The sequence below is a fragment of the Castor canadensis genome, chromosome 19 (genome assembly GCF_047511655.1).
Source record: "Castor canadensis chromosome 19, mCasCan1.hap1v2, whole genome shotgun sequence".
NCBI classification, from domain to species: Eukaryota; Metazoa; Chordata; class Mammalia; order Rodentia; family Castoridae; genus Castor; species Castor canadensis.
Window position 1 is genome coordinate 7,989,106 of NC_133404.1, and position 22,751 is coordinate 8,011,856.

At 44.7% G+C, this 22,751-nt stretch overlaps 1 protein-coding gene across 7 annotated transcripts; it reads right to left on the reverse strand.

Moving 5' to 3' along the window:
* Positions 1–1,071: 1,071 nt before the first annotated feature.
* Hykk (hydroxylysine kinase) lies at positions 1,072–21,095 on the reverse strand. Of its 7 annotated transcripts, none has more exons than XM_074061613.1 (6): positions 20,920–21,095; positions 17,955–18,187; positions 16,613–16,963; positions 14,479–14,618; positions 8,253–8,436; positions 1,072–5,666 (listed from the first exon to the last, which is right to left on the reverse strand). In XM_074061613.1, exons 3-6 carry the CDS (start codon positions 16,956–16,958, stop codon positions 5,206–5,208), a joined length of 1,131 nt encoding a protein of 376 aa, XP_073917714.1. In that variant the 5' UTR covers positions 16,959–16,963; positions 17,955–18,187; positions 20,920–21,095; the 3' UTR covers positions 1,072–5,205. The 7 variants fall into 7 exon arrangements, with proteins under 7 accessions (XP_073917714.1, XP_073917712.1, XP_073917713.1 ...); XM_074061611.1 differs by lacking the exon at positions 17,955–18,187 and adding an exon at positions 20,686–20,832 and having other exon boundaries at positions 20,920–21,094; XM_074061612.1 differs by lacking the exon at positions 20,920–21,095 and adding an exon at positions 20,686–20,913 and having other exon boundaries at positions 17,955–18,271.
* Positions 21,096–22,751: the final 1,656 nt, after the last annotated feature.

The following is a 22,751-nucleotide window of genomic DNA, read 5'->3' on the forward strand; positions in this document are numbered from 1 at the left end:
AAGGCATTTGAGGCCAAATTATAGAGTGCTTTTAATGCCAGAATTTGTTTCCCCTGTTGGTAAATGTGACGAGAGGATTAAAGTGATGAGGAGCCAGGAGTGAGAGGCCCACGCCTGTAATCCTAGCTACTCAGGAGGCAGAGATTAGGAGGATCGGGGTTCAAAGGCAGCCCTGAGAAAATAGTTCATGAGATCCTTTCTCGAAAAAAAAATCACCACACCAAAGGGCTGGAAGAGTGGCTGAAGCAGTAGAACACCTGCCTAGCAAGCATGAGGCCCGAGTTCAGTGCCACCAAAAAAATAAAGTGATGAGGATGAGGTCTCAAGATCTTACAATGTGTCATTGACAGTTCCCATTGATTTGTTCAATGCCACCTTGACCTGAAGCTGGGTGAGCCTGTGACTACTATGGAAATGACACCATGTGACTTCTGAGAATAGGTCATAAGTTATAGAGTTCTTGCTCATTGTCTGGGGATAGTCCTTCTTGGAACCCAGGCTCTATTCTGTGAGGAAGCAAGGACCACATGGAGAGAGGAGAGGTGTTTGGCCAACTGACCAGACAAGGTCCCTGCATCACTTGCCAAATCGGTGATGAAGACGCCTTCAGATGACTCCAGTCCCGAGTGATTAAGTCTTTCCCAGGGACCAAATCTCCCCCAGCTTCAAGTCTTCCCAGCCAAGGCCCCAGGCATTGTGTAACAGATGTAAGCTGTCCCCAGGTCTGTCCGAATTCATGACCCACAGAAACGATAAGATAATAAAATGATTTAGGTTTGAAGTCACTGAGCTTTTGGTTGAATTGTCAGGCAGCAACATACATATCCAGAATTTTTGTCTGTCTCTAATATGAAGGTTGGGAGGCTACGGATAAGAAAACCAGAAAGTAAAGTTTTGTTGTCAATTGAGAGGATAAAAATCTGGACAGGAAGAGACACACGAGCAAAGAGCCTTTGCCACACATTTCGCCTTGATTCCTAAATCTAGAACTGGGTTTTCTCCTCACTGATCAAAGGGACCAGGACCTGGCGCTGTATTAGAGTTCTCCAGAGAAACAGAACTAACAGGACAGACAGTTGATCAAAGGACATTTATCACAGAAGTTTATATGGGGATTTATCATGTGATTACAGAGGTCAACAAGTCCCACGATACGCAATCTGCAAGCTGGAGTAGCAAGAAGCTGGTGGTGTGATTCAGTTTGAGTCCAGTGGTCTGAGGACCAGGGCAGCTGATAGTGTTAACTCTGTTTGAGACCAAGGCCTGAGACCTGAGGGCCACTGGTGTTCAGAAGTCTGAAGGCCAAGAACTTGGAGTTCTGATGTCCAAAAGCAATAAGAGATGGATGTTCCAGCTCCCAGTTCCAGATGAGGACTGACATCTTTCCTTACCTTTGTGTTCTATCCGAACCCTGGGTGGATTAGATGATGCTCACCCACGTTGCTGGGGGGAGGGGTCTTCCTTAGTCCATTGATTCACAAGCTAATGTCTTCCAGGAACATCCTGAGAGACGCACCTCAAAGTAACGCGTTATCAGCTCTCTGGGTATTCCTTAACTCTGTAAAGTTGACACCTAAAATTAACCAGCACAACCACCAAAGAATTTTTGTAAATACACGGAACTGACTGATTAGTGACAAGCTAGAACAAACACCAGACAGTAAGAGCAATGCAATGCAGTATACATTCAAATATCAAAATAGTGATCAGAGATATCTGCATTAAGAATTCAGTGAAGGGTGGTCATGTCAGTCACAGCAGCAAGAGGGCAACATGTACTGTTTTGTTATGTCAGGATGAGTGCTGGTCTGGGATTGAAGCCCGTTTCAGTCCATATTTCTGGTCCCTGTGTTTCCTGACCTGTCAAGTTAGGCAAAAACCATAATGTCCTAAATTTGAGAAGCATAAGTGCTTTCAAATGTGAATGATCATTTGGTCCTTGGGTGTGTGTGTGTGTGTGCACGCGCATAGGACAGGAGTGGAGAGAAGAGGTAGACTGTAGTGGTTAGGAGTGTAGACTGCATCAGAAATACCTGATCTGAACCCAGGCTTTTCTTTTTTTGGCAGTCCTGGGGTTTGAACTGAAAGCCTCGCACTTGCTAGGCAGGTGCTCTACCACTTGAGCCACACCTCCAGCCCTTTTTGCTTCAGTTACTTTTTCCGTATGTTTTGTTTTTTTTTTTTTTTTTTTTCCCTGTACTGGGGTTTGAACTCAGGGCCTCATGCTTGCTAGGCAGGAACTCTACCACTTGAGCCACACCTCTAGCCCAGTGCTTTAGTTACTTTTTGAACAGGGTCTCACTGTTTATGCCCACACTGGCCTGGACTGTGAACCTCCTATTTATGCTACCTAAGTAGCTGGGATAACAGGTGCACACCACCACACCCAGCTTTTATTGGTTAAGATGGAGGTCTTACAAACTTTTTTTTTTCCTCTGGGACCAGCTTTGAACTGTGATACTCCCGATCTCCATTTCCCAAATAGCCAGGATTACAGGCTTGAGCCACTGCACCCAGTTAAACCCAGGCTTTGAGTAAATTAGTTCAACTTTTTAAGCCTCAATGTCCTTATTGAAAGTGAAGGGTAATAATCAGTATTTCCTTTATGAGTTTGTTATGAAAATTAAATAATAGTGCCCGTAAAATATTTAAGTGTTCAGTAAATGTTGGCTCTTATATTATTAAAAGCTTAATAAATCAGGAAGGACAGAGATTATGATCTATATTTGCTGACTTAAAACTATGATTCTTAGAACCAATATAACAACCGAATATGAGACAGGCAAGTAATATGTCACTCACATTTTGACCTTGAGTAATCTATAATATAGTTCATTTATTTAGTAAATTTAGTAATTTTTTCTTTTTTTTTTTTGTGGTACTGGGGTTTGAACTCAAGGCACTTGAGCCTTATCTCCAGCCCTTTTTTGCTCTGGTTATTTTGGAGATGTGATCTCACTTTTTATCCAGGCTGGCCGGGAACAAAATCCTCCTATTTATAATTCCCACAGTTACTGGAATGACAGACGTGTGATACCAGGCCCACCTTTTCTCTTGAGGTGGGGTCTCATGACCTTTTTTTGCTAGGCTGGACTGGAACTGCACTCCTCCCGATCTCAGCCTCCCATGTAGCTTAGGATGACAGGCGTGCACCATGGCACCCAGCTATTGGTTGAGATTGGATCCCATGAACTATTTGCCTAGGCTGGCCTTGAATTGCTCTACCACTTGAGCCACTCCACCAGCCCTTTTTTCGTGATGGGTTTTTTCGAGATAGACTCACGAACAATTTGCCTGGGCTGGCTTCGAACCGTGATCCACCTGATATCTGCCTCCTGAGGATCACAGGTGTGAGCCACCAGCCCCTGACTTGACATGTCTCTTATGAAATCCTCACAACTACCTATGAGATAGTTCTGTGAAATCAGAAAAGGAAATTGGAGCACAGAGAAATTAAAAAGGAATGATACAAGTAAATTAAGAGAAATACCAAGTTTGGGAAGTCTAGACAGGTAGTCAGGCAGGTAGACAGTTACAGAACCAATGTCTACTCTTCTGTAGAGAAAGACAGGTGGACAGGTGCTTGAATGGCCAGGGGTTTAGACTTGAATCATCTATAAAAAGCGAGTAGTTGGGGTGGAGGGAAGAGAGTAGTTAAAAGCCTTAAGAATGAGTCGCGTGGGGTGGCACATACATGTCTGTAGTCCAGGCACCTAGGAGGCTGAGGCAGAAGGACCACCTGAGCCAGGAGTTTGAGGTCAGCCTGACAACACAGTGAGACTCTGCCTCAAAAAATAAGCTCCCCCAACACAAGAATAAGGAAACAGCTATCAGTGAAGTAAATACAGTGGTAGAGTTTAAATACACGGTGAGCTTAACTTCACTAATTTTGACTATTCATATACAAATAATCATCAATTGTAGGGCATGAAAAATCCCTGGGGCTGGGCACGTCCCCTCAGTGGGCGGACGAGGCACGAGGATCACTTGAGTCCAGGAAGGGTTTTCCTGGCCACTCCACCAGTCCTGTTTTGTTTTGGGTTTTTCAAAAATAGGGTGTTGCAAACTATTTGCTTCAGGCTGGTTTTGAACCCTGACTGTCCTGATCTCTGCCTCCTGAGTAGCCAGGATTACAGGTGTGAGCCATCAGTACCTAGCTAGAGTCCAGGAGTTTTGAGACTAGTCTGGGCAATGTAGCAAGACTTTGAAAAAAAAAAAAATCTGCTTAGTGACCTTCCTGACGTCAGTCTGAAACTGTTATGTTTAAGTGGCTCAGGGGTTGGTGACTTCCGGCATCTGTTTCTGGAGTTCCAGTTTCAACTCCCCTATCAAACACAATTTTCCTCGTACTAACACCGTCTGTGTTTCCTTATAAGGCACCATGGTGTGTGTCTTGTCCAGCCTTTCTTGTTATATACGTTCATTTTGCAAATATGTTTAAGACCTGTCTGTGGGAAAGGCACTATTGCAGGTGTGAGAAGAAGGGATGAACTAAGTTTTTCATGGTCTGTGCCATGTCAAATAGTTCTCAAGCTAGATGACCACATAACCGTAATCCAGTATGCAAAATGTGTGCCCGAAAAAGACAGAGTGCCCTGAGACTCCAGAGAGGAGAGAGCAGAGGTTTCCTACAATTGGAGACATTTAGCTAGGTTTGTCACGTCTAGTTATTTAAAATATGGGAATGTATCTACACACGCACATTCCTTTCAACTAAGAAAGGAATTAAGATTAAGCCGGGCATGGCAGTTCTGTAATGTCAAGAGTCTAGAAATGGAAGCAGGAGGATTGTGAATTTGAGGCCAGCCTCAACTGCATAGTAAGTTTGAGGCCAGCCTGGACTATCTAGTGAGACCCTCTCTCAAAAAGCAAAAGTTTTAAAAATTCATTGATCTAAGGTCTGGAATAGACCTGGAGGGGTTATCTGATTCAAAACCAGATATCCTGGGGTGTGAGGCCCTGGCTTCCATTCTTGGTACCACAAAAACAGAATAGCAGAATCAAGTATCATTATGAGCTCTGTGCACAAGGCAAGACCCAAAGGAGGTGCTTGCTCACGTAGTACTTTCTTAAGTTTAAAAAGTGGTCACAAGATCGCTCGAAGACTTTAGAGGTCTCGTGCCCTGGCCAGATTCACTATGGACCTGTGTGATTTGGTCCTATTGAGTCTCTAATCGCCCAAGTTCATGTGAACTTTCAATCGAGTCACATGGAGAGCCCAGATCCATAGGACTTGGCTGTTTCAAACCAGATTTCTTCTACTGCGTCCTGGCCCGTGTCGAACAATCGCTGTAAGTGCTTCCACCCGGTTTTTGCGGTGATCATGAGATACTCCTTGTTGTCTGGTTGGAGCTGGCAAGAGTATATGGCCATGACAAGCGACTGACTGAAACGACTGCATACGAGCAGAAACAAAGCCCCCCTCTCTTCGGCTGTCAGCGGGACGATGCTCTCAAACCCCGCCAGGACATGCCCTCCTACTTGGACAGGGTCCTTGCTTTCGATCATCATGTACATGATGACGATGGCCACTTCAAACACGTAGTAGCCATAGCTCATGTCACCAAAGTCTAAAATCCCCGACACTTCATACCCGGCATCTCCAAAGGCTGACTTGCTGGGCTCAACTAAAATGTTATGGTCGTTCAGATCACCATGATTGATGCCTATAAGCAGAAAACCAGGCAAAATCAGTTACTTACGACCCCAGTTCATTGTCTTTTCTGTTCTTTTTTTTCTTTTCTTTTCTTTTTTTTGGGGTCACTGGGGTTTGAACTACTCAGGGACTCACACTTGCTGGGCAAGTGCTCTTAACACTTGAGCCACTCCACCAGCCCTGTTTTTTGTGATGGGTTCTTTTTCGAGATAGGGTTTCAAGACCTGTTATGCTCAGGCTGGCCTCAAACCATAGTCCTCCTGATCTCTGCCTCCTGAGTAGCTAAGGTTACAGGCATGAGCCACTGGTGTCTGGCAAGGCCACTCAGGTAATTTGATGAGCAATCAAAGATAAAGGGCACACCCTATTTTCTTGAACTAAAATAATTTTCTCTGAAAAAGACAAAAGCAGTTAAACTCTGGGTTGTCTTCGTTTTTGCTTCTCATTGGTACATAACCAAAAAATGCAGACTGGAACCACTCTGCAAATGCCAACAAGATGTGCTGGAAAGCAGAAATGTCTGAGAAGGACACAAACACACTCATCCTGTCATCAGAAGCAGAGTCCTAGAATGGGCTGCATGTGCCTTTACTGACAGCTAGGATTTCCAAAAAAGTGGTTTTGGTGACAGGGTAATTCTGAATGTCCCAAAGTATTTTCGATTAGCGGGAAAGACACTGAGAGTATTTTAAGTCAGTACTACTCAGCGTAGGACCAATGCTGGCCCACAAATGTTGCTATTCTCTAGGAGATAAGAACAGAAACAGTGTTTGGAAAATTTTATAGCAGTCTGACGTCTGACAGCACTATCTGCAGCCTTGTCTCACTGAACAGAGTACATGCCACTTTGAGGGTTTTTTCTTTGTTTTTGGTTTGGTTTTTGGCAGGATTTGAATGCAGGGTCTCAGCAAGCACTCTGCCATCTGAGCCATGTCTCTGGCCTCCCCTCCCCCACTTTTTGCTTTTTTGGCCATTTTTTCAGAGGAGTCTTGCTTTTTGCCTGAGCTGAACTGGGACTGCAATCCTCCTTCCTATGCTTCCCATGTAGCTTGGATGACATGTGTGTGCCACCATGCCCCAGCTCATTTGTTGAGATGGGGTCTCACTAACCTTTTGCCCTCGAACCCCAATCCTCCTGATTTCCACCTTCCAGGTAGCTGGGATTCCAGGCATGAGACACTACATCCAGCTAATTTGAGTTTTTCTTACATGTGGTATGAGCTGAAAACTAATTATGCATGGTAGAACAATGTATCAGACTGTAATGGGTTATTTAAAAAAAAACAACCCACATTTGTCTTTGACCATAGATAGTTTGAGAAGCATTGATTTCATTTTCAACCATTGACAGGATTAGGTCGAGATTAGTTTGTCCACAAGCAGTGAACTAGAGTTACGTACTTTATTATAAGTAGGTGATATAAAATGCATAATATTAATTTCAAAATATGTCAATTTCTTCCATACGATGTAGGATTATGCAAATCATGCTTAATACAGCACACTGTGATAATATCAGTGAATATTCTGGTGATCATATGTTTTAAACTACACACTTCTGAAATTGGGACGTATCATAAAATTGATTCAAAATTTACAGGTATGAAAGCAGAGTAATAAAATCCATTAAAATCATAAAAATGGAGATAAGAGAGTAATAGAGGGGTGAATATGATAAAAAATAAATAGCAAAATTTGACAGACAAGCAAAAACTAGATAATATACAAACATAGGGAAAGATTTAATACGTAATAACTGCTAGAATAAGCAAACAAACACAGTAAGTAAAAGCTATGGAAAATTTGAACGTGACTAACAAACTTGACTTAATGGTATATATATATATATATAACTCCATACCCAACAACTGCAGACTTGACTTCTATTAAGCATACATGAGCTACTTATCAAAATTTACCAAATGTCACATCGTAAAGATTTAAATAATTCAGCACACAGTAAATCTCATCTTTGATCTGTTCTATTCAGTAGCAGCTTGCCACATGCAGACATTTAAACTCATTAAGATGAAATAAAATTGGCTGGTGTAGTGGCTCAAGTGGTAAGAGAGCCTGCTTAGCAAGCATGAGGCCCTGAGTTCAAATCCCAGTGATGCCAAAAAAAAAAAAAAAACAATTGAGTGTCCAGTTCCTAGTTGTACTACTGTATCAGACAAGGCAGAGGGAGAGGCCTTCTCTCCTGGAACAGAATTCTAGTTGACAATAGCGATATGGAGTGTGCTCTGTAAATACAGCAATTAAGCAGAAATCAATACAAAGGTATCTAAAAAGCTCATCTGATTTGGGGGAAAGGGATTTACATTTCTAGATAGCCATGGGTGAAAAGAAGACATTCCAAACTGGTGGCTCACGCCTGTCATCCTAGCTACTCAGGAGGCAGAGATCAGGAGGCTCACAGTTTGAAGCCAGCCCAGGCAAATAGTTTGAGAGACCCTATTTAAAAAACCCATCACAAAAAAGGGCTGGTGGAGTGGCTCAAGGTGTAGGCCCTGAGTTCAAACCCCAGTACCGCAAAAATAAATAAATAAATAAATAAATACTGAGTAAAATGCCTATTTGACAGGGGAGTACTTACATTCTCGAAAATGACCAAATTTGGTCATGACCTGTTCCTTGAACAGCTGGATGACTTTCTCCACAATCTCCCGATTTCGAGTCTGGCCTAAGACGTCCACGTGTCTCTCCAGGAGAGGAATGTTCTTCAGATTCCAGATGAAGTTGTCCCGACGAAGAACACTTAGCTTTGGGTGATGGAATTTCTAAATCAGAAGGAAGAAGTTACCTCTTCAGTCAGAATACCCACCACTGAGAGGTCTGCTGAGGGTGGGATTGTCCCATCCAAAGTGGCCTCAGGGAGACTGCCAGTACTTTCCATGGTCAGTGACCGGCCCCATGTACAATAATCTACAAAGTATACTGGTGTGGCACATGCTTGTAATCCCAGCACTCAGGAGGCAAAGGTCGGACAACCATGAGTAGAGGACAGCCTGGTCTACAAAGTAAGACCCTGTCTCTCAAAAAAAAAAAAAATCCAGAAAACATTAAGCTGTTCATATTTATGCAGAACACAGTTTGGGGAGCACAGTCCCATCTCACCCAATCCTCATTACTGTGTGAAGATGAGTGCTGTCATCCACGGCTTACAAAAGGATTGGTGGCTGACGCCTGTAATCCTATTTACTTGGGAGGCTGAGATCAGGAGACTCGTGGTTCAATGCCAGCCAGGGCAAATAGTTCTCAAGACCCCAACTCCAAAATGACCAGAGCAAAATGGACTGGAGGTGTGGCTCAAGCAGTAGAGCACCTGCTTTTCCTGAACCTGCCTTTGAGTGCAAAGCCCTGAGTTCAAATCCCAGTCCCACCAAAAAAAAAAAAATTTAAATTTAAAAAGGAATTGGACACAGCTATGGAGAACTGTTTTCCCCACATAATCTGAGCCTCCTCTCATTACCACTCTCACTTCATCTTCTACTTCTGCTCACTTGACTCCAACTGCACCAGCCTCCCTGCCGTCCAGGAGCTCATGGCCTTGGTTTCTGTCTCTTCCTCCTGGGATCTCTTTCTTGCACATCCATCTGGGCAGTGCCATCAGGTCCACCAGGCCTTCACTCAAAACAACACCTGCTCTTCAAGGACTTCCCAGTAGATCCAATCACAACTTCAACCCCTTGCCAGTGTTTCCTAGTCCTCTTTTACAGAACACGTCTCATGGGGGGGGAGACTGCTCCCCTACTGTGTTCATCCTTTTGCTGAGGTAGAATCTGCCTCTCCAATCATCCACGCCACAGTTCCAACCCTGACCTCTGGGGCCATCCAGGACAGGATTAGTCATTGTCCTGGTGACTATCCTCTCGACCTTTGAAGATGGCTTTCCTGCCCCTCCGTCTTCTCTTCTGCAGATCAGACTGCAGAGCTCCTCCAACTACTCCTCAGAGGACATGGTTTTCAGTCTCCTGCCCAGTGGTGTGTTAAACACTACTGAGTATCACAGACACACTCTGAAAACATCGAAAACACCGTGGGGGTGGTTCCTTATGGGAGGGGGATTGTCACTAGGAATGGAGAGGATAGTGGAGAGAGAATTTTCACATTTTACACTGAATAATACTGAAAATTTACCATGTACATGTTACTTTTTTTTTTTTTTTGGCGGTACAGGAGTTTGAACTTAGGGCCTCACACTTGCTAGGCAGGTGCTCTACCACTTGAGCCACTTCACCAACCCTTTTTTGTGATGGGTTTTTTTGAGATATGGTCTCACAAACTATTTACCTGGGCTGGCTTTGAACCGTGATCCTCCTGATTTCTGCCTCCTGAACAGCTGGGATTTACAGGTGTGAGCCACCAGCGCCTGGTCATATGTGTTGTTTTTTTATCTTTTTTTTTTTTTTTTGGTGGTGGTAATGGGGTTTGAACTCAGGGCTTTGCACTTGCAAGGTACTCTACTGCTTGGGCCACAACTCCAGCCCACTGAAGGATTTTCTTAATCATAAGAAAATGGGGTATTTCTATTTGGGGATAACAGGATAAATTAATATGATTCAGAATATAACATGGACATGAGTTTCTGCCCAAGAGGGAATAATAGGGCCCAGGTTTACCCTACTGCCTAAAAAAGCTAAAACACTGAACAAAATATATGAAATACCAGTGCTTAAGTCATTTGATATTAGGCCATGAGGAAAGTGATTCCTGAGAGATGAAAGACAATCAAAGTAAATTGAGAGAACAATGCAGATGGAAGACCATGCAGAGCCCAGTCAGTTCTCTAAGTTGAGGTGGTAGAGCTTAGAGTCCAGGAAGACCAAGGCAGCTAGAGTTTGCAGGACAGATTGCTAAAGATCTGCAATAGAGAGAAGAGGCCAGATGTCAGTGACTCTTGCCTGTCATCCTAGCTACTTGGGAGGCTGAGATGGGGAAGATCATGACTCAAGGCCAGATTGGGCAAATAATTCATGAAACTCCACCTCCAAAATCACAAGAATAAAATAGACTGAGGGTAGGGCTCAAGTGGTAGATTACTTGCTTTTCAAGTGCAAAGCTGAGTTCAAACCCCAGTCTCACCAAAATAAATAGATAAAACATAAAGAGAGAGAGAAAAAAAAACACCAGGGATCTGTGGCAGGTAACCCTTGAGAACTTGGCAGGTGAGTGATGATCCACATATGAATATGAGGAAACTGCTCAAAGCCAGGAGAAGAGATTCGCAGGGATAATATTTGAGACAGGAATAGTACCTGCTCCAACAACTACACTAGAAAATCCAGTTAACAGGACATTGGGCAGACTTCAGAAGGTCTTGTATTAGCAGTGGGAAAACCCAGTCCTGGTCCCACCTATCAGGTGATAAAAGCAATATCCAAAGGGTCTAACTGCTTCCAACCAACCTAAGTATATCTATTTAAGGAAGTTTGGTGAACATCAAGTATAAGAAATATGAAGAAGCTGAATGTGGTGGCACACCCCTGTAATCCCAGCACTCAGCAGGCTGAGACAGGAGGATCAACAGGTCAAGGTCAGCCTCGGCTACATGCAAGACCTTATCTCAAAACAAAACAAGAAGAAAGAAGAAAGAAGACTAAGGAAGAGGAGGAGGAGGAGGAGGAAGGAGGAGGAAGAAGAAGTAGTAGTAGTAGTAAATGGCCTAAATATCCCAACTAAAGGGAAAAGACTGTTAGATTATCTGTGTTTTTTTTTTTTAAGTCAGGGTCTCACTATGTCGCCTAGGCTAATCCTCCTGCTGAACTTCCCAAGCAAGACCCAGCAGCTGTGGTGGCTCACACCTATAATTCAGGAGAATCTCAGTTCTAAGCCAGCCCGGGCAAATAGTTCGAGAGACCCTATCTTGAAAACACCCAACACAAAAAAGGACTGGTAAAGTGGCTCAAGTGGTAGATCACCTGCCTGGCAAGTGCAAGGCCCTAAGTTCAAACCCCAGTATCTCCAAAATAAATAAGCAAATTAAAAAAAATAAATGCAAGACCCAAACAGATGCTTCTTTCAAGAAACACACTTTAAATGTAAAGATTGCAATATAAAGAAGCAAATCTTTTTTTAAATTAATTCCCAAAATCACATCACTGGGATTGAGAGAATTAAAAATTCCCCAAGTCTCATTGTTAAAGTGTCCGCAGTCCTGTCTAATCCCTAACTCCTGTCAGGGCTGTACCCTACTTCTCTCTCTGAAGGTCCCACCGGATAGAAAAGAAACTGTGGACAGAGCAGGGTTTGGAAGCAGTCGGGCTGATTTTGGCAGCCACCAGAGGAGCCCAAAGTGAACTGAGTAAGGCTGAACTGTTTTCCTGTGCCGCAAATGCAGGGACATCATATCTCCTGGACCCCACTTCTGATCTTTCCTCCCCTGCTTCCTTCATTTCCTCACTCCAGGCTATGGAAGCTACCCACGGTGACACCAGGGAGTGCCCTCCCTGCTTTAGGATGGGCTGTGTCCCAGCAAGCACAGGTTAGAAACTCTCTTGCTCAGCCCCTCCATCTCATAACACTAACATTAAATGGATCACTGAGTCTAGTTGGCTCTGTCTCCTAAATAGAGCTTGAACTTTTCCCTGGACCAAGTCCTCAATCAACTTCACCATTTTCAAATTAGCTTCCTGGACACACTCCTGCCTCCAGGCTGGCTTCCTGCCAATCTATCCATCTATTGGCTGCCAGAGTGATACAACTAGAGAGCTTTGCCTATTAAAAACTCCCAAGGCCCCCCACTGCCTGTAAGACAAAGTTCAAACTCCTTGCTATCATATGGTGTTTTGAGGTTTTTTTTGTAATCTGACAACACCTTATGTTTTTAACGTCATCCCCTGCCTCACCCAACCATACCCTTCCACTCCAAGCACAATGAATTATCCAGAGGTTCTAGAATCTGGTCATTGTACTGCTGCGATTTTTCATGCATTTTTTCCTTCAGCTGGAATGCCCTGCCTCTTTTTCTCTACTTGACTGATACACTCCTAACTTAAGAACCAACTCAGCCCTTGTATCCTCATATATATGTTTGACACTGATAAATTCCAAGAATAAAAGATGAATAAATAAAACAGACAGTGTTCTCAGGAAGCTCACTTATTCTTATGAAGTCTGTGTAACAGGAATCAGGGACACGAAACAAGTAATTGTAATACTTTGTGGTAGACCCTTACCCTGAGCTATGCCTCCTGGTTCGTGTCCTGCTGTAGCTTCTCCAGCTGACTTTAGGATTAGCCAGACTTTGGCCAGTGGAACGTTAGCTAGCATGACCAAAGCAGAGGCTTGATAAGGCCTTCTGGAACTCTCTTGGAAGCCGGCAGTAATATTGTAAGGATGCTCAGGTGAAGGACAAGACACCGTGGAAAGAGAAGATGTAACTGGGTCTTAAAAGCTGCTTTTGCTGAGGAGCAGTGACTCCTGACTTGGACCCATGAATTAACTAAGGAAACAGCTAGAGGACTGCACCTCCTCTTTTCCATAGAAATGGAAGGAAAAAATTGATAGAGGGGAAAATGTAACCAGGACCACAAAAGGGAGACCTTTTAGTGTAGCCAGCTTGCATGCTGGCCAGTTTATTCTGTTTGTTAATTAAACTGACATTCTTTTCTTCTTTGTCTACATGCTGGAGAGTCCAAAGTTAACTCCCTTTACCAATTAAACCAGGCAGCCTTCTACCCCTTCTCTCTCTGACCACCAGAGAGGTAATCAGTCAGCCATGACATACAGCTTTGGAGATGTGGTGCCAGACACCTGAACTAAGGCCAACAGCCATTGTGGACATGCATTTCGTCACGTAGTCAATCTGAGCCCCTGAGCTCCCCTTTAAAAAGTGGACGTTTTCTCTCAGAAGTGGGACAGCAGAGTTTTTAGAGGTTGATTCTCCCTGTCTTCTTCTTCATCCGACAAATAATAAATCTTATTTCCTTTTCCTAAAAACCCTGCTCTCATTATCTGCGAATTGGCATTGAGGCTAGGGGACCAGCTTTCTGGTAAGAAACGAGTCACATGGAGAAGAACTACAGCATCCTTGTGGGACCCCCCTAGTGAAATTCAGCTGCAGGAGAGAATCCCAGTCAGACTCAGCAGAGGAGAGTCACCTGGTCAACCCAAGAATCATGAGAAATAAATCATTATTTAAGTCAGTAAGACTGGGGATGATTTTTGCATAGCAACTGACAATTAGAACTCAATGAATATTTATTGAATAAATGAAGATGCTTTCTGTTTGGATCTGCAAAATACATGTCAAGCATGGTATTGATCCCATGGGACAAAAATGTCCTTAACACAAGTCATTCTAGTCCATTGCTTCACACAGATCTCCAAAATGTTACACCTTATGTAGATGAAAACGTCAGATTTCCATCTGTGAGCACAAACTAAAGAATATAAGGAATTTCTAAAAATGAAGGTAATCTTGCCAATGTGTCAGGAAGTACAGACCTGCTGATGGTAGCCTTCCTATCATAGAATTCATGCATCTAGAACCCTCTTGCCTTCACAATATACCTTAGGAAGCATTACATATAAAAAGAAGGACCAGGCGCCAGTGGCTCACTCCTGTAATCCTACCTGCTCAGGAAGCAGAGATCAGGAGGATCACAGTTCAAAGCCAACCCAGGCAGATGGTTCGAAGAGACCCTATCTCGAAAAAAAACCCATCACAAAAATAAGGCTGGCAGAGGGGTTCAAGTGATAGAGCACTTGCCTAGCAAGTGGAAAGCCCTGAATTCAAAACCCAGTACCAAAAAAAAAAAAAAAAGATGTGTTCCTCAGTTTATTTAGAAGATAAGATAAAATAAGACCCTAAATCTTACCTCCAGCGTTTTATCCAGCTTGGCAGCTAATCTTCCAATTTCATATAAGAGCTGCGAGCTCACAGGGACCTCAGCTATGGGTCGTCCTGGGAGGTAAGTGAGCAGCCTCACCGTGTGGCTTCTGATTTCAGATCCACTGTCTAGATGGGTGAAAGGACACATCTTGTCAGCTATTCTTGAAAAAGTAATCAGAAGCCAGGTGCCAGTGGCTCACACCTATAATCCTAGCTACTTGGGAGGCTGAAATCAGGAGTACTGAGGTTCGAGGCCAGCCCAGGCAAATAGTTCATGAGACCTCCATCTCCAAAATAACCGGAGTAAAATGTACTAGAAGTATGGCTCAAGCAGTAGAGCACCTGCTTTGCAAATGTGAAGCCCTGAGTTCAAACCCCAGTCCCATCAAAAAAAAGTAATCAAAAGTTATTCAATTATTACTGAAAAGAAAGGAAATTACAGAAGAGAAAAAAATGTGCTAATTTAAAACAACTCTGCAGTACTCTTTAAGGCAGGGCTGAGTGGCTCAAAGAAAGACAAACCTTAACATTCAAATTGGCCATTTACAGAACTACAAACATAGCTCCAATTCTGCTGGACTTAGCTGTAAGCAGAAATTACCTACTACGATAAATGAGTGTCTAAAATCCCCACTCTTTTACCAGCTTACAACATGGAAAATTGCAGGCTTTTCAAGGGCAAACTGGGGGGCCAGCCTGTGTCTTCAATACAGGACAAGGTCTATTCTTCAGGGGTCAGTCACTTGGAGCGGTGCAAATCAAGAATGAATGAACAATAAGGAAAGAAAAAGACAGTTGAGATCTTAAACCTTAAAAAATTCCAAGAAACCGGCTGGGGGCCGGTGACTCACACCTGTAATCCTAGCTACTCAGGAGGCAGAGATCAGGAGGATCATGGTTTGAAGCCAGCTTGGGCAAATAGTTCATGAGACCCTATCTCAAAAACACCCATCACAAAAATGGGCTGGTAGAGTGGCTCAAGGTGTAAGCCCTGAGTTCAAACCCCAGTACTGCAAAAAATAAAATAAAATAAAAATATTCCAAGAAACTGGTTTCAAGCTACTGCTTGTTTACTTAGATCTACCTTAGCATTTAGTATTATAGGGGAAAGGGACCAAGTCCCACAGATAAGGACTTGTAGACTTGGGAATTTAAGTGGTGTGCCCAACCTCACGTAGACAGTAATGACAGAAATGAGTTCTAAAACTTCTGATTTCTACTTTTGTGTTCTTTCTACTATACTACAGCACCAGAAGCTACAGCTGGCATGATAACTATGAATATTTAATATTTAACTCACTGATGCAGCACTGGCCTCGTGTGTGGAAGGCCCCGGGTTCCATCTCCAATGCTACAAAAAGTAGAAGATGGGTGTGGTGCAACTACTGGGGAGGTAGAGATTAGGAGATTGGGAGGATCAAAGCTTGAGGTCAGCCCTGGTAAAAAGTTAGCAAGACCCCATCTCAACAAAAATGGAAGACCCTATCTGAAAAATGAAAGCAAAAAGGGCTGCAGGCATGGCTCAATTGGTAGAGACCCTGCCTAGCATGTGTGAGGCCTTTAGTTCAAACCCCAGTCCTGCTACCAAAACAAAAAATAATGTTAAATAAAACCAAAGCACGTTCCTCTGATTTGCACAGGTCCCCTTGGTTACTATCCATTAGGGCCTTTCTGAGTGGAAAAGTTACACTAGACCCCAGCTCGAAACACTTCCAAATCAGAGGCCCAGCCTCCACTCTGGTGATACTGTGACCTCTCCCAACCACTGAAAAAATACTCACATCTCCACTTGGAATTAGGAACTTGGTTTGTTTTACTTTGTGGGACTAGAGTTTGAACCCAGAGCTTTACACTTACAAAGTAGGCACTCTACTGCTTGAACCACTATTCCCGTCCATTCTGCTCTGGCATTTTCAAGATAGGATCTCTCAAACTATTTGCCAGAGCTGGCCTCAAACCTCGATCCTCCTGATCTCAGCCCCCCCAAGTAGCTAGGATTACAGGTGTGAGCCATCAGTGTCCGGCTAGGAACTTATTCTTAACACTGTATTTCTACCCATAGCCAAAGTGCGGTAATGTGAGTGGGTAGGTGACAGACTGACAAGCCGGCTGTCTCTTACCTACGGACACCAGAGAAGTCGTGTTGTCCCCTTTTGTGTGGCACACGGAGGCCGTTGGGAAGCCAGCCGCTTGAAGAAACGTGATGACGTCATTCTGTATTTCAAGCAGGTCTGAATTTTGGCTGTTCTCCGAGCTGCTTATTTTGAGGACATATTCAAGTGGGCCATCAGTAGTGTCTTTGGTTCTTGAAATGTGAACGTGAAAGTTTTGGTCATCATAGCTAGGAAGCGGCTGGATGTGAGAGACTTTGAACCCGAATACCGATTCTACCAAGGCAGAGGCCTGCAGCTCCGTGAAAGTGGGTTTGTTCAAAGCCCGAGACTGTTGATTATCTCCACTGGACATTATGTCTGGGGAAAAAACAAGAGCCCAGGAGGGAACATACAACATGGATGTTCATTTCAGTAGTTTCTTCTCAAGACACACACTGTTTCTGTAAATTGATTTTATACTTCTTTTGATTATGAATTTTTACTCATAAAGTTTAAAAAAATAGAATCAGTGAATGAGAGCAAGAAGTAGATGTTTTGGCAGGTGAATAAAAATTCTTATACAAATTATTTTTAAATTTACCTCTCAAACTGAAGATTTAGACCCAGGGACAGGACACAGACCAAAAAAGCACCCAATCCTCTTCTGATGATCAACTTTACAGGGGAAATGTGGGTCCCAAGAGACTAAGTGGCATGCCTGAAGTTACACAGTGAGTTATACTAAGAACTCCAGACTCCTAGTTCATGATTATGTACTCTGACTATGTTACTGCCAGGCTGGGCATGGTGGTGCAGTCTATAATCTCAGCTACTTGGGTGACAGAAATAGAAGGATCATGGTTTAAGGCCAGCCCAGGCCAAAAGTTAGCAAGACCCTATGTTAAAAAATAAGCTGGGGGCTGTCAGTGTGGCTTAAGTAGTAAAGAGCCTGCTTAGCAAGTGTGAGACCCTGAGTTCAAACCCCAGTACCACCAAAAATAAATAAAGTAAAATAAAATTAAAAAAAAAAACGAAAAAGAAAAAAACCCATCACAAAAAAGGGCTGGTAGAGTGGCTCAAGGTGTAATCTCTGAGTTCAGGGCCCAGGCTGGCCTTGCAACTTGATCATTCCGATCTCAGTCTCCCAAGTAGTTAGGATTATAGGCATGAGCCACCAGCACCCAGCTAGGAAGCTGTTCTTGAGAAAATGGATCTCAATGATGGTTCTGAGGGTGAGTTGAGTAGATGGGGGTGGGGAAGATGGTTTTACTCAGGGCCTTTCACCTTGAGCCACTCCACCAGCCCTTTTTTGTGAAAGGTTTTTTCAAGATAGGATCTCAGGAACTATTTGCCCAGGCTGGCTTTGAACCTTGATCCTCCTGATCTCTGCCTTCTGAGTAGCTAGGATTACAGGCGTGAGCCACCGGTGCCTGGCGGCTTTCTTTCCTTTGTTGGTTCCTTCCTCAGCTGCACATAGCTGGTTCGTGTCCTCAGCATCTCGGCACATCCCAGGGTCGAGCTCCAGACATCTTCCAGGATCCACATATTTAAAGTTACAATTTCACCTTCCTCTTTTCCCAAAACAGGACCCGATTGCAATTTCTGTTCAGAGGATATAGTGTTAGATAAAATGAATTTCACAACAGCTTTGTTGCTTCTGGCAAGGAAGGGGCATGAAGGAACCACCTGAAAAGAAAATTTTTCACATTTTGCTTTTTAAAAATTTATGGGGCTGGGGATCCAACTTAGGGCCTTGCACATGCTAGGCAAGTGGCTACCTGTTTTGTTTTTTGACACAGGGTCTCTCTATGTAGCCCAGGCTGGCCTCAAATTCACCCTCCTCCAGGCTTAGCCTCCCCAAATGCTTGGATTACAGGTATGCATCACCACACCTAGCCTGTTCAGCCCCATATCTGTCAATCTCACTGAATATAAATTTTACCTTAAAAAGTTTACAACCAGGCATGGTAGCTCAAGCCTATAATCTTAGCTACTTGGAAGTCTGAGATCAGCCTGTTTCACAGCCAGACTTAGCAAAAAGTTCACAAGACCCCTTCTCAGCCAATAGATGGACACAGGGGTGCACACCTGTCATTCCCAATCAGGAGGATCGGGGTTCCAGGCAAGCCCAGGCAAAAAAGTTCATGAGACCCCCATCTCAACAGAAGTGGCATGTATCTGTCATTACAGCTAAGGCAGGAATAGGAAGATTGAGGTTCAGGCCAGCCTGGGCAAAAAGGGAGACCCAATCTCCAGAATAACCAACCCAAAAAGAGATGGGGGAGTGGCTCAAATGGTAGGGTGCCTGCCTAGCAAGTGCAAGGCCCTGAGTTCAAACCGTGGTACTAACAAAACCCCTGAAAGTCAGCCCTGGTGAGACATTGGCTAGGGCAAGGAGGGAGAAATCTTAGAATTTTCTCAGAGTTCCCCACATCAGATCACATACCTCTATACTGTTTAGTCACTTCTGCCCTATCACCGTAAAAGCCCAGCTGACTCCGCTGAAGGGAAGGGGCGAAACCTCAGGGGTTTTTCTACAAGACTGTCCCTGCCTCAGCCCCAAGGTAACTCCAGAAATGAGAATATCATTTCCTATCCAAAGTAATCTCACACTCTACACTCACATAGCCTACATGGCACTGGTGGTGTCCACACCTGTTAAAATGACTGCATTCTTCACAGTCACTTCTCTTGTTTACTTTTGACCACAGAATTTGCTTTCAGAAGCAAATTAAGCTGTTAAGCTTTTGTTCACTATAGATTGTCACAAAGCTTAAAAAGGATTTCAAAAGAATCTCTACACCTGAAACTTCTGGGAACCAATATATCCTTTCACACTATTTTGAGGCTTAAGACTTTACAAGGAATTTTAACATCCCTTCTGTAGATATAGAAACAGGTGTAAGTCCAGTATGCAGAATGTAATATGAACTAAAGCATTAACTCCAAATGAACTCCCAAAGCACTAAGGAAATCAGAATATTTCTGAAGTTGATATGAATCTTAGTTCTTAAGGTTGAAAGGTATCTTAAGGGCAATTTCTTCCTTCTGGTCCAGAAAACGTTCTGCATAGGGGCTTATTAAGCATCAATTTGAAGAATCTTGTTTTCTTTCTTCCTTTTTTTTTTGTGGGACCTGGATTTGAACTCAGGCCTTCACACTTGCAAAGCAGACGCTCTACCACTTGAGCCATTCCATCAGCCCTGTTTTCTAAAACAGGGTAAGGCACTGTTGGCAGGACTGCCCACCAAGGCCAGCCTGATGTTTTAAAAAGTTGCTGAGCTGTGGGAAATAAGTCATAATTAACCCTAGTTCTCCTACCACACCTTTGAAACTTTGGCCTAGCCACATATTCTCTAAAAGAAGGCTGGATAAGACCATCCCTCGTTCTAACACCCTATGCTGCCAACGGTCACTATTTTTTAACTTACTTTGCCTTTTTCTCTGAACACGATGGACTCCAAATCATGTAAGCAATAGCACAGATCAAGTCTGGCTTCTTTCTTTCGTTCGTTCTTTTTTCGGTACTGGGGCTTGAACTCAGAGCCTACACCTTGAACCACTCCACCAGCCCTTTTTTATGATGGCTTTTTCCGAGATACGATCTTGCAAACTATTTTCCTCCCCCGGCTGGCTTGGAACCCCAACCTGATCTCTGCTTCCTGAGTAGCTGGGATTACAGTGAGCCACCGGCGCCCGGCTTTCATGTCTGCTCTTCACAGTAAATACATACATAGGAAGACGTGTGTTAATCAGAGATCTGCAAACAATGTATGCACATATGAATAAATGAATAAAGGAAAAAAAGATCAGAGATCTGTCTGAACCAACTGCGCCCTGTGCATGGAGAAGGAGGAGGTTGCTGGTCTGTATTTCCTGCCTGAAAACCCCTCAGGAAACAAGTGTTGCCAACCCCAAGGTTAGTGCCAGAACTCACAATCTTTGTCCCACACCGGGAGGCTGGACCTTCAACCCTGCCCTGCCTGAAGGTGCACTGCACAAGAACCAGGAGCCAGCCTGAATGCTTTACTCTCCCTCCCCCCCCCCCACCGAGGGTTACAAAGTCCGGGGACTGTACTTGGCACGTCCTCCAAACCTACCTTTCTTCTGCTGTGTGCATCCAAGGTTGGAAACCCAGCACCTGACCAGGTGCCTTACCCAGTAATAAATAATGATTAACATTGATCGCTTCATTCCACAGGTGCACGGGTCGTTCCCCCTCAAGGGGACCAGGGAATCTAGGGCTCCTGTGTTGCAGACAGTCCCAGGCTTAGGACTCCCGCGCCCCAGATTCGCAACCGGGGCTCTCCCCTGCCTTCCCCTCCTCCGCTCACCCGCCACGGTCCGACGTCCAGACCCGAACCCGCTATCCCGCAGCCCAGCACTCCGGCTGCAGCCGCGCAAGGAGGTGATGTCAAGGGCGGGCGCCTAGATCCTAGGAGGCGCCAAGCCCCGCGGGCCGCGACTTCTGATTGGCTCCTCTCATCCTCGCGGCGCAATCAGCGCACACTACTGGAAGGCCCGGCTTGGCTCGCGCAGGAGGACTTCGCCCCGCCCCGCCCCAGGGACTCCACACAAAACGTCAGAGATAGCGCTTTTGATTGGTTGCCTGCCACCCTGCTCCCGCCTCCTCTCGGCGAGTACCCCAGTCAGAATTTGGCTACCATCGCGTCGCTGGAACTCTTGTTTTTGATTGGCTCTCCGAGGTTCCACCCTACGGCGAGTACCCATTTAGCTAGCTTTGGACCCCTGTCCGTTCCGCCCCTTGCGCGTTTGTGGCTGCGACTTGGACCTTCTCAAGATTCCTAAGTGTCTCGATAGAGCTCGTGTCCTCGTTTTCTTTCTTCACGCTCTGTCCTCCTCTTGCTGGGAGCGCACTTCGAAAAGTGCTGCCCGAAGTGACCCCGGGAATTGCAAGGGTCCCCAATGGAGGTCCTCAGAGTCCACGGGGGACCTAGCGCTGCCTGGATCCTCGGAGGTTCGAACCCCGAACGGTGTTGTTTGTTAATTAGGCCTCCATTTGTCCTTGTACTGAGAGAAATCTGAAGCTCAGAGGGCACAGAGCCCTACCAGACCCTAGTTTCCCAGCTCCCACTCTCTAACTCCCTATGGGAGATGTCCAGGGGGAGCCAAGGCGGCCCCGACCCCCAGGCTTCCTGGAGGTAACGGTTAGGGTGATCGCACGACCCCTTTACACGGAGAAACAGACCTTGCAATGGAGTGAGATTCCTTATTTAGATTGCGCAATGGGTGGGAGGCTGCAGGAATCCCGGGACTCCTGCCATACACGTCAGTGAGATGGTCTTAATGCCAAGGGCAGAGGCGCAGATGGCGTCCCGCCCTTCTCCAGCCAGCAGGGCTTCTCTGCTAGGTCAGCGGGCTCTTCTGCCAGAGTTCTGGACACCCCGCACTCCCGCCTGAAATGCCGTCCCCCGCCCCGCTCCCCCCCACCAACCCTCCCTTTTGCTTTTCCTGGCAGGACACAACACACGCAGGTTATCTATAGTGACCCTGATTGACTCGGATGTTTCCCAGATCCCTGCCAACCACCCCTTTGATGTGGGTTTTTATCTTTTCACTTCTAATCTCCAAGAAGCAGGGCTATAAAAATACAGTGCTTGAGTGACATACTTGATCATCAGTGTTTAGGTTGTCAGGGGAACTGTGACTTGATTTCCTGTAACCAGAATTGGAGTACTATTCAATCTTTTTGTTGTTGAGACAGGGTCTCCCTATTAAGCCACGCTGGCCTCGATGTTGAGATCCTACTCCCTCAGCCTCCAGAGTGCTGGGATTACGAAGTGCACTATACCAACACCCGGCCAGAATCAGAATCTTATCTACGTGCTGTTGCCTAGGCACTACCTTCTCTTACTATGCTGTTGGTCATTTTATCCTCTTGGGATGAAAGAATGAGAATTGGATCTGGAAATTGTGAGACGCCAAGAGACAGGACTACTAGGTCCACAACTGCCTTCTTTGATATGCATCCCAATTTCCACTCTTTAGGCTTTATTCATAAATATTGTTCCTTGGCCATGTGTAGTGGTGAATGCCTGTAATGCCTTTGAAGGCAGACACAGGGGGCTCTTGGTTCCAGAAAGGCCTGGACAGAAAGAGACCATATCTCAAAAAAACTCTGGTATGAACACTTGCAGTCCAATCT

Excerpts from the sequence above, each read along its gene's own strand:
- Hykk (XM_074061611.1), bottom strand. The coding sequence starts at position 20,779 with ATGAAGCGATCAATGTTAATCATTATTTATTACTGGGTAAGGCACCTG. Across the intron at positions 16,964-20,685 it reads ATGCACACAGCAGAAGAAAG|ACATAATGTCCAGTGGAGAT; the intron begins GTAGGTTTGGAG and ends TTTTTTCCCCAG. Across the intron at positions 14,619-16,612 it reads GACTTCTCTGGTGTCCGTAG|ACAGTGGATCTGAAATCAGA; the intron begins GTAAGAGACAGC and ends TCACCCATCTAG.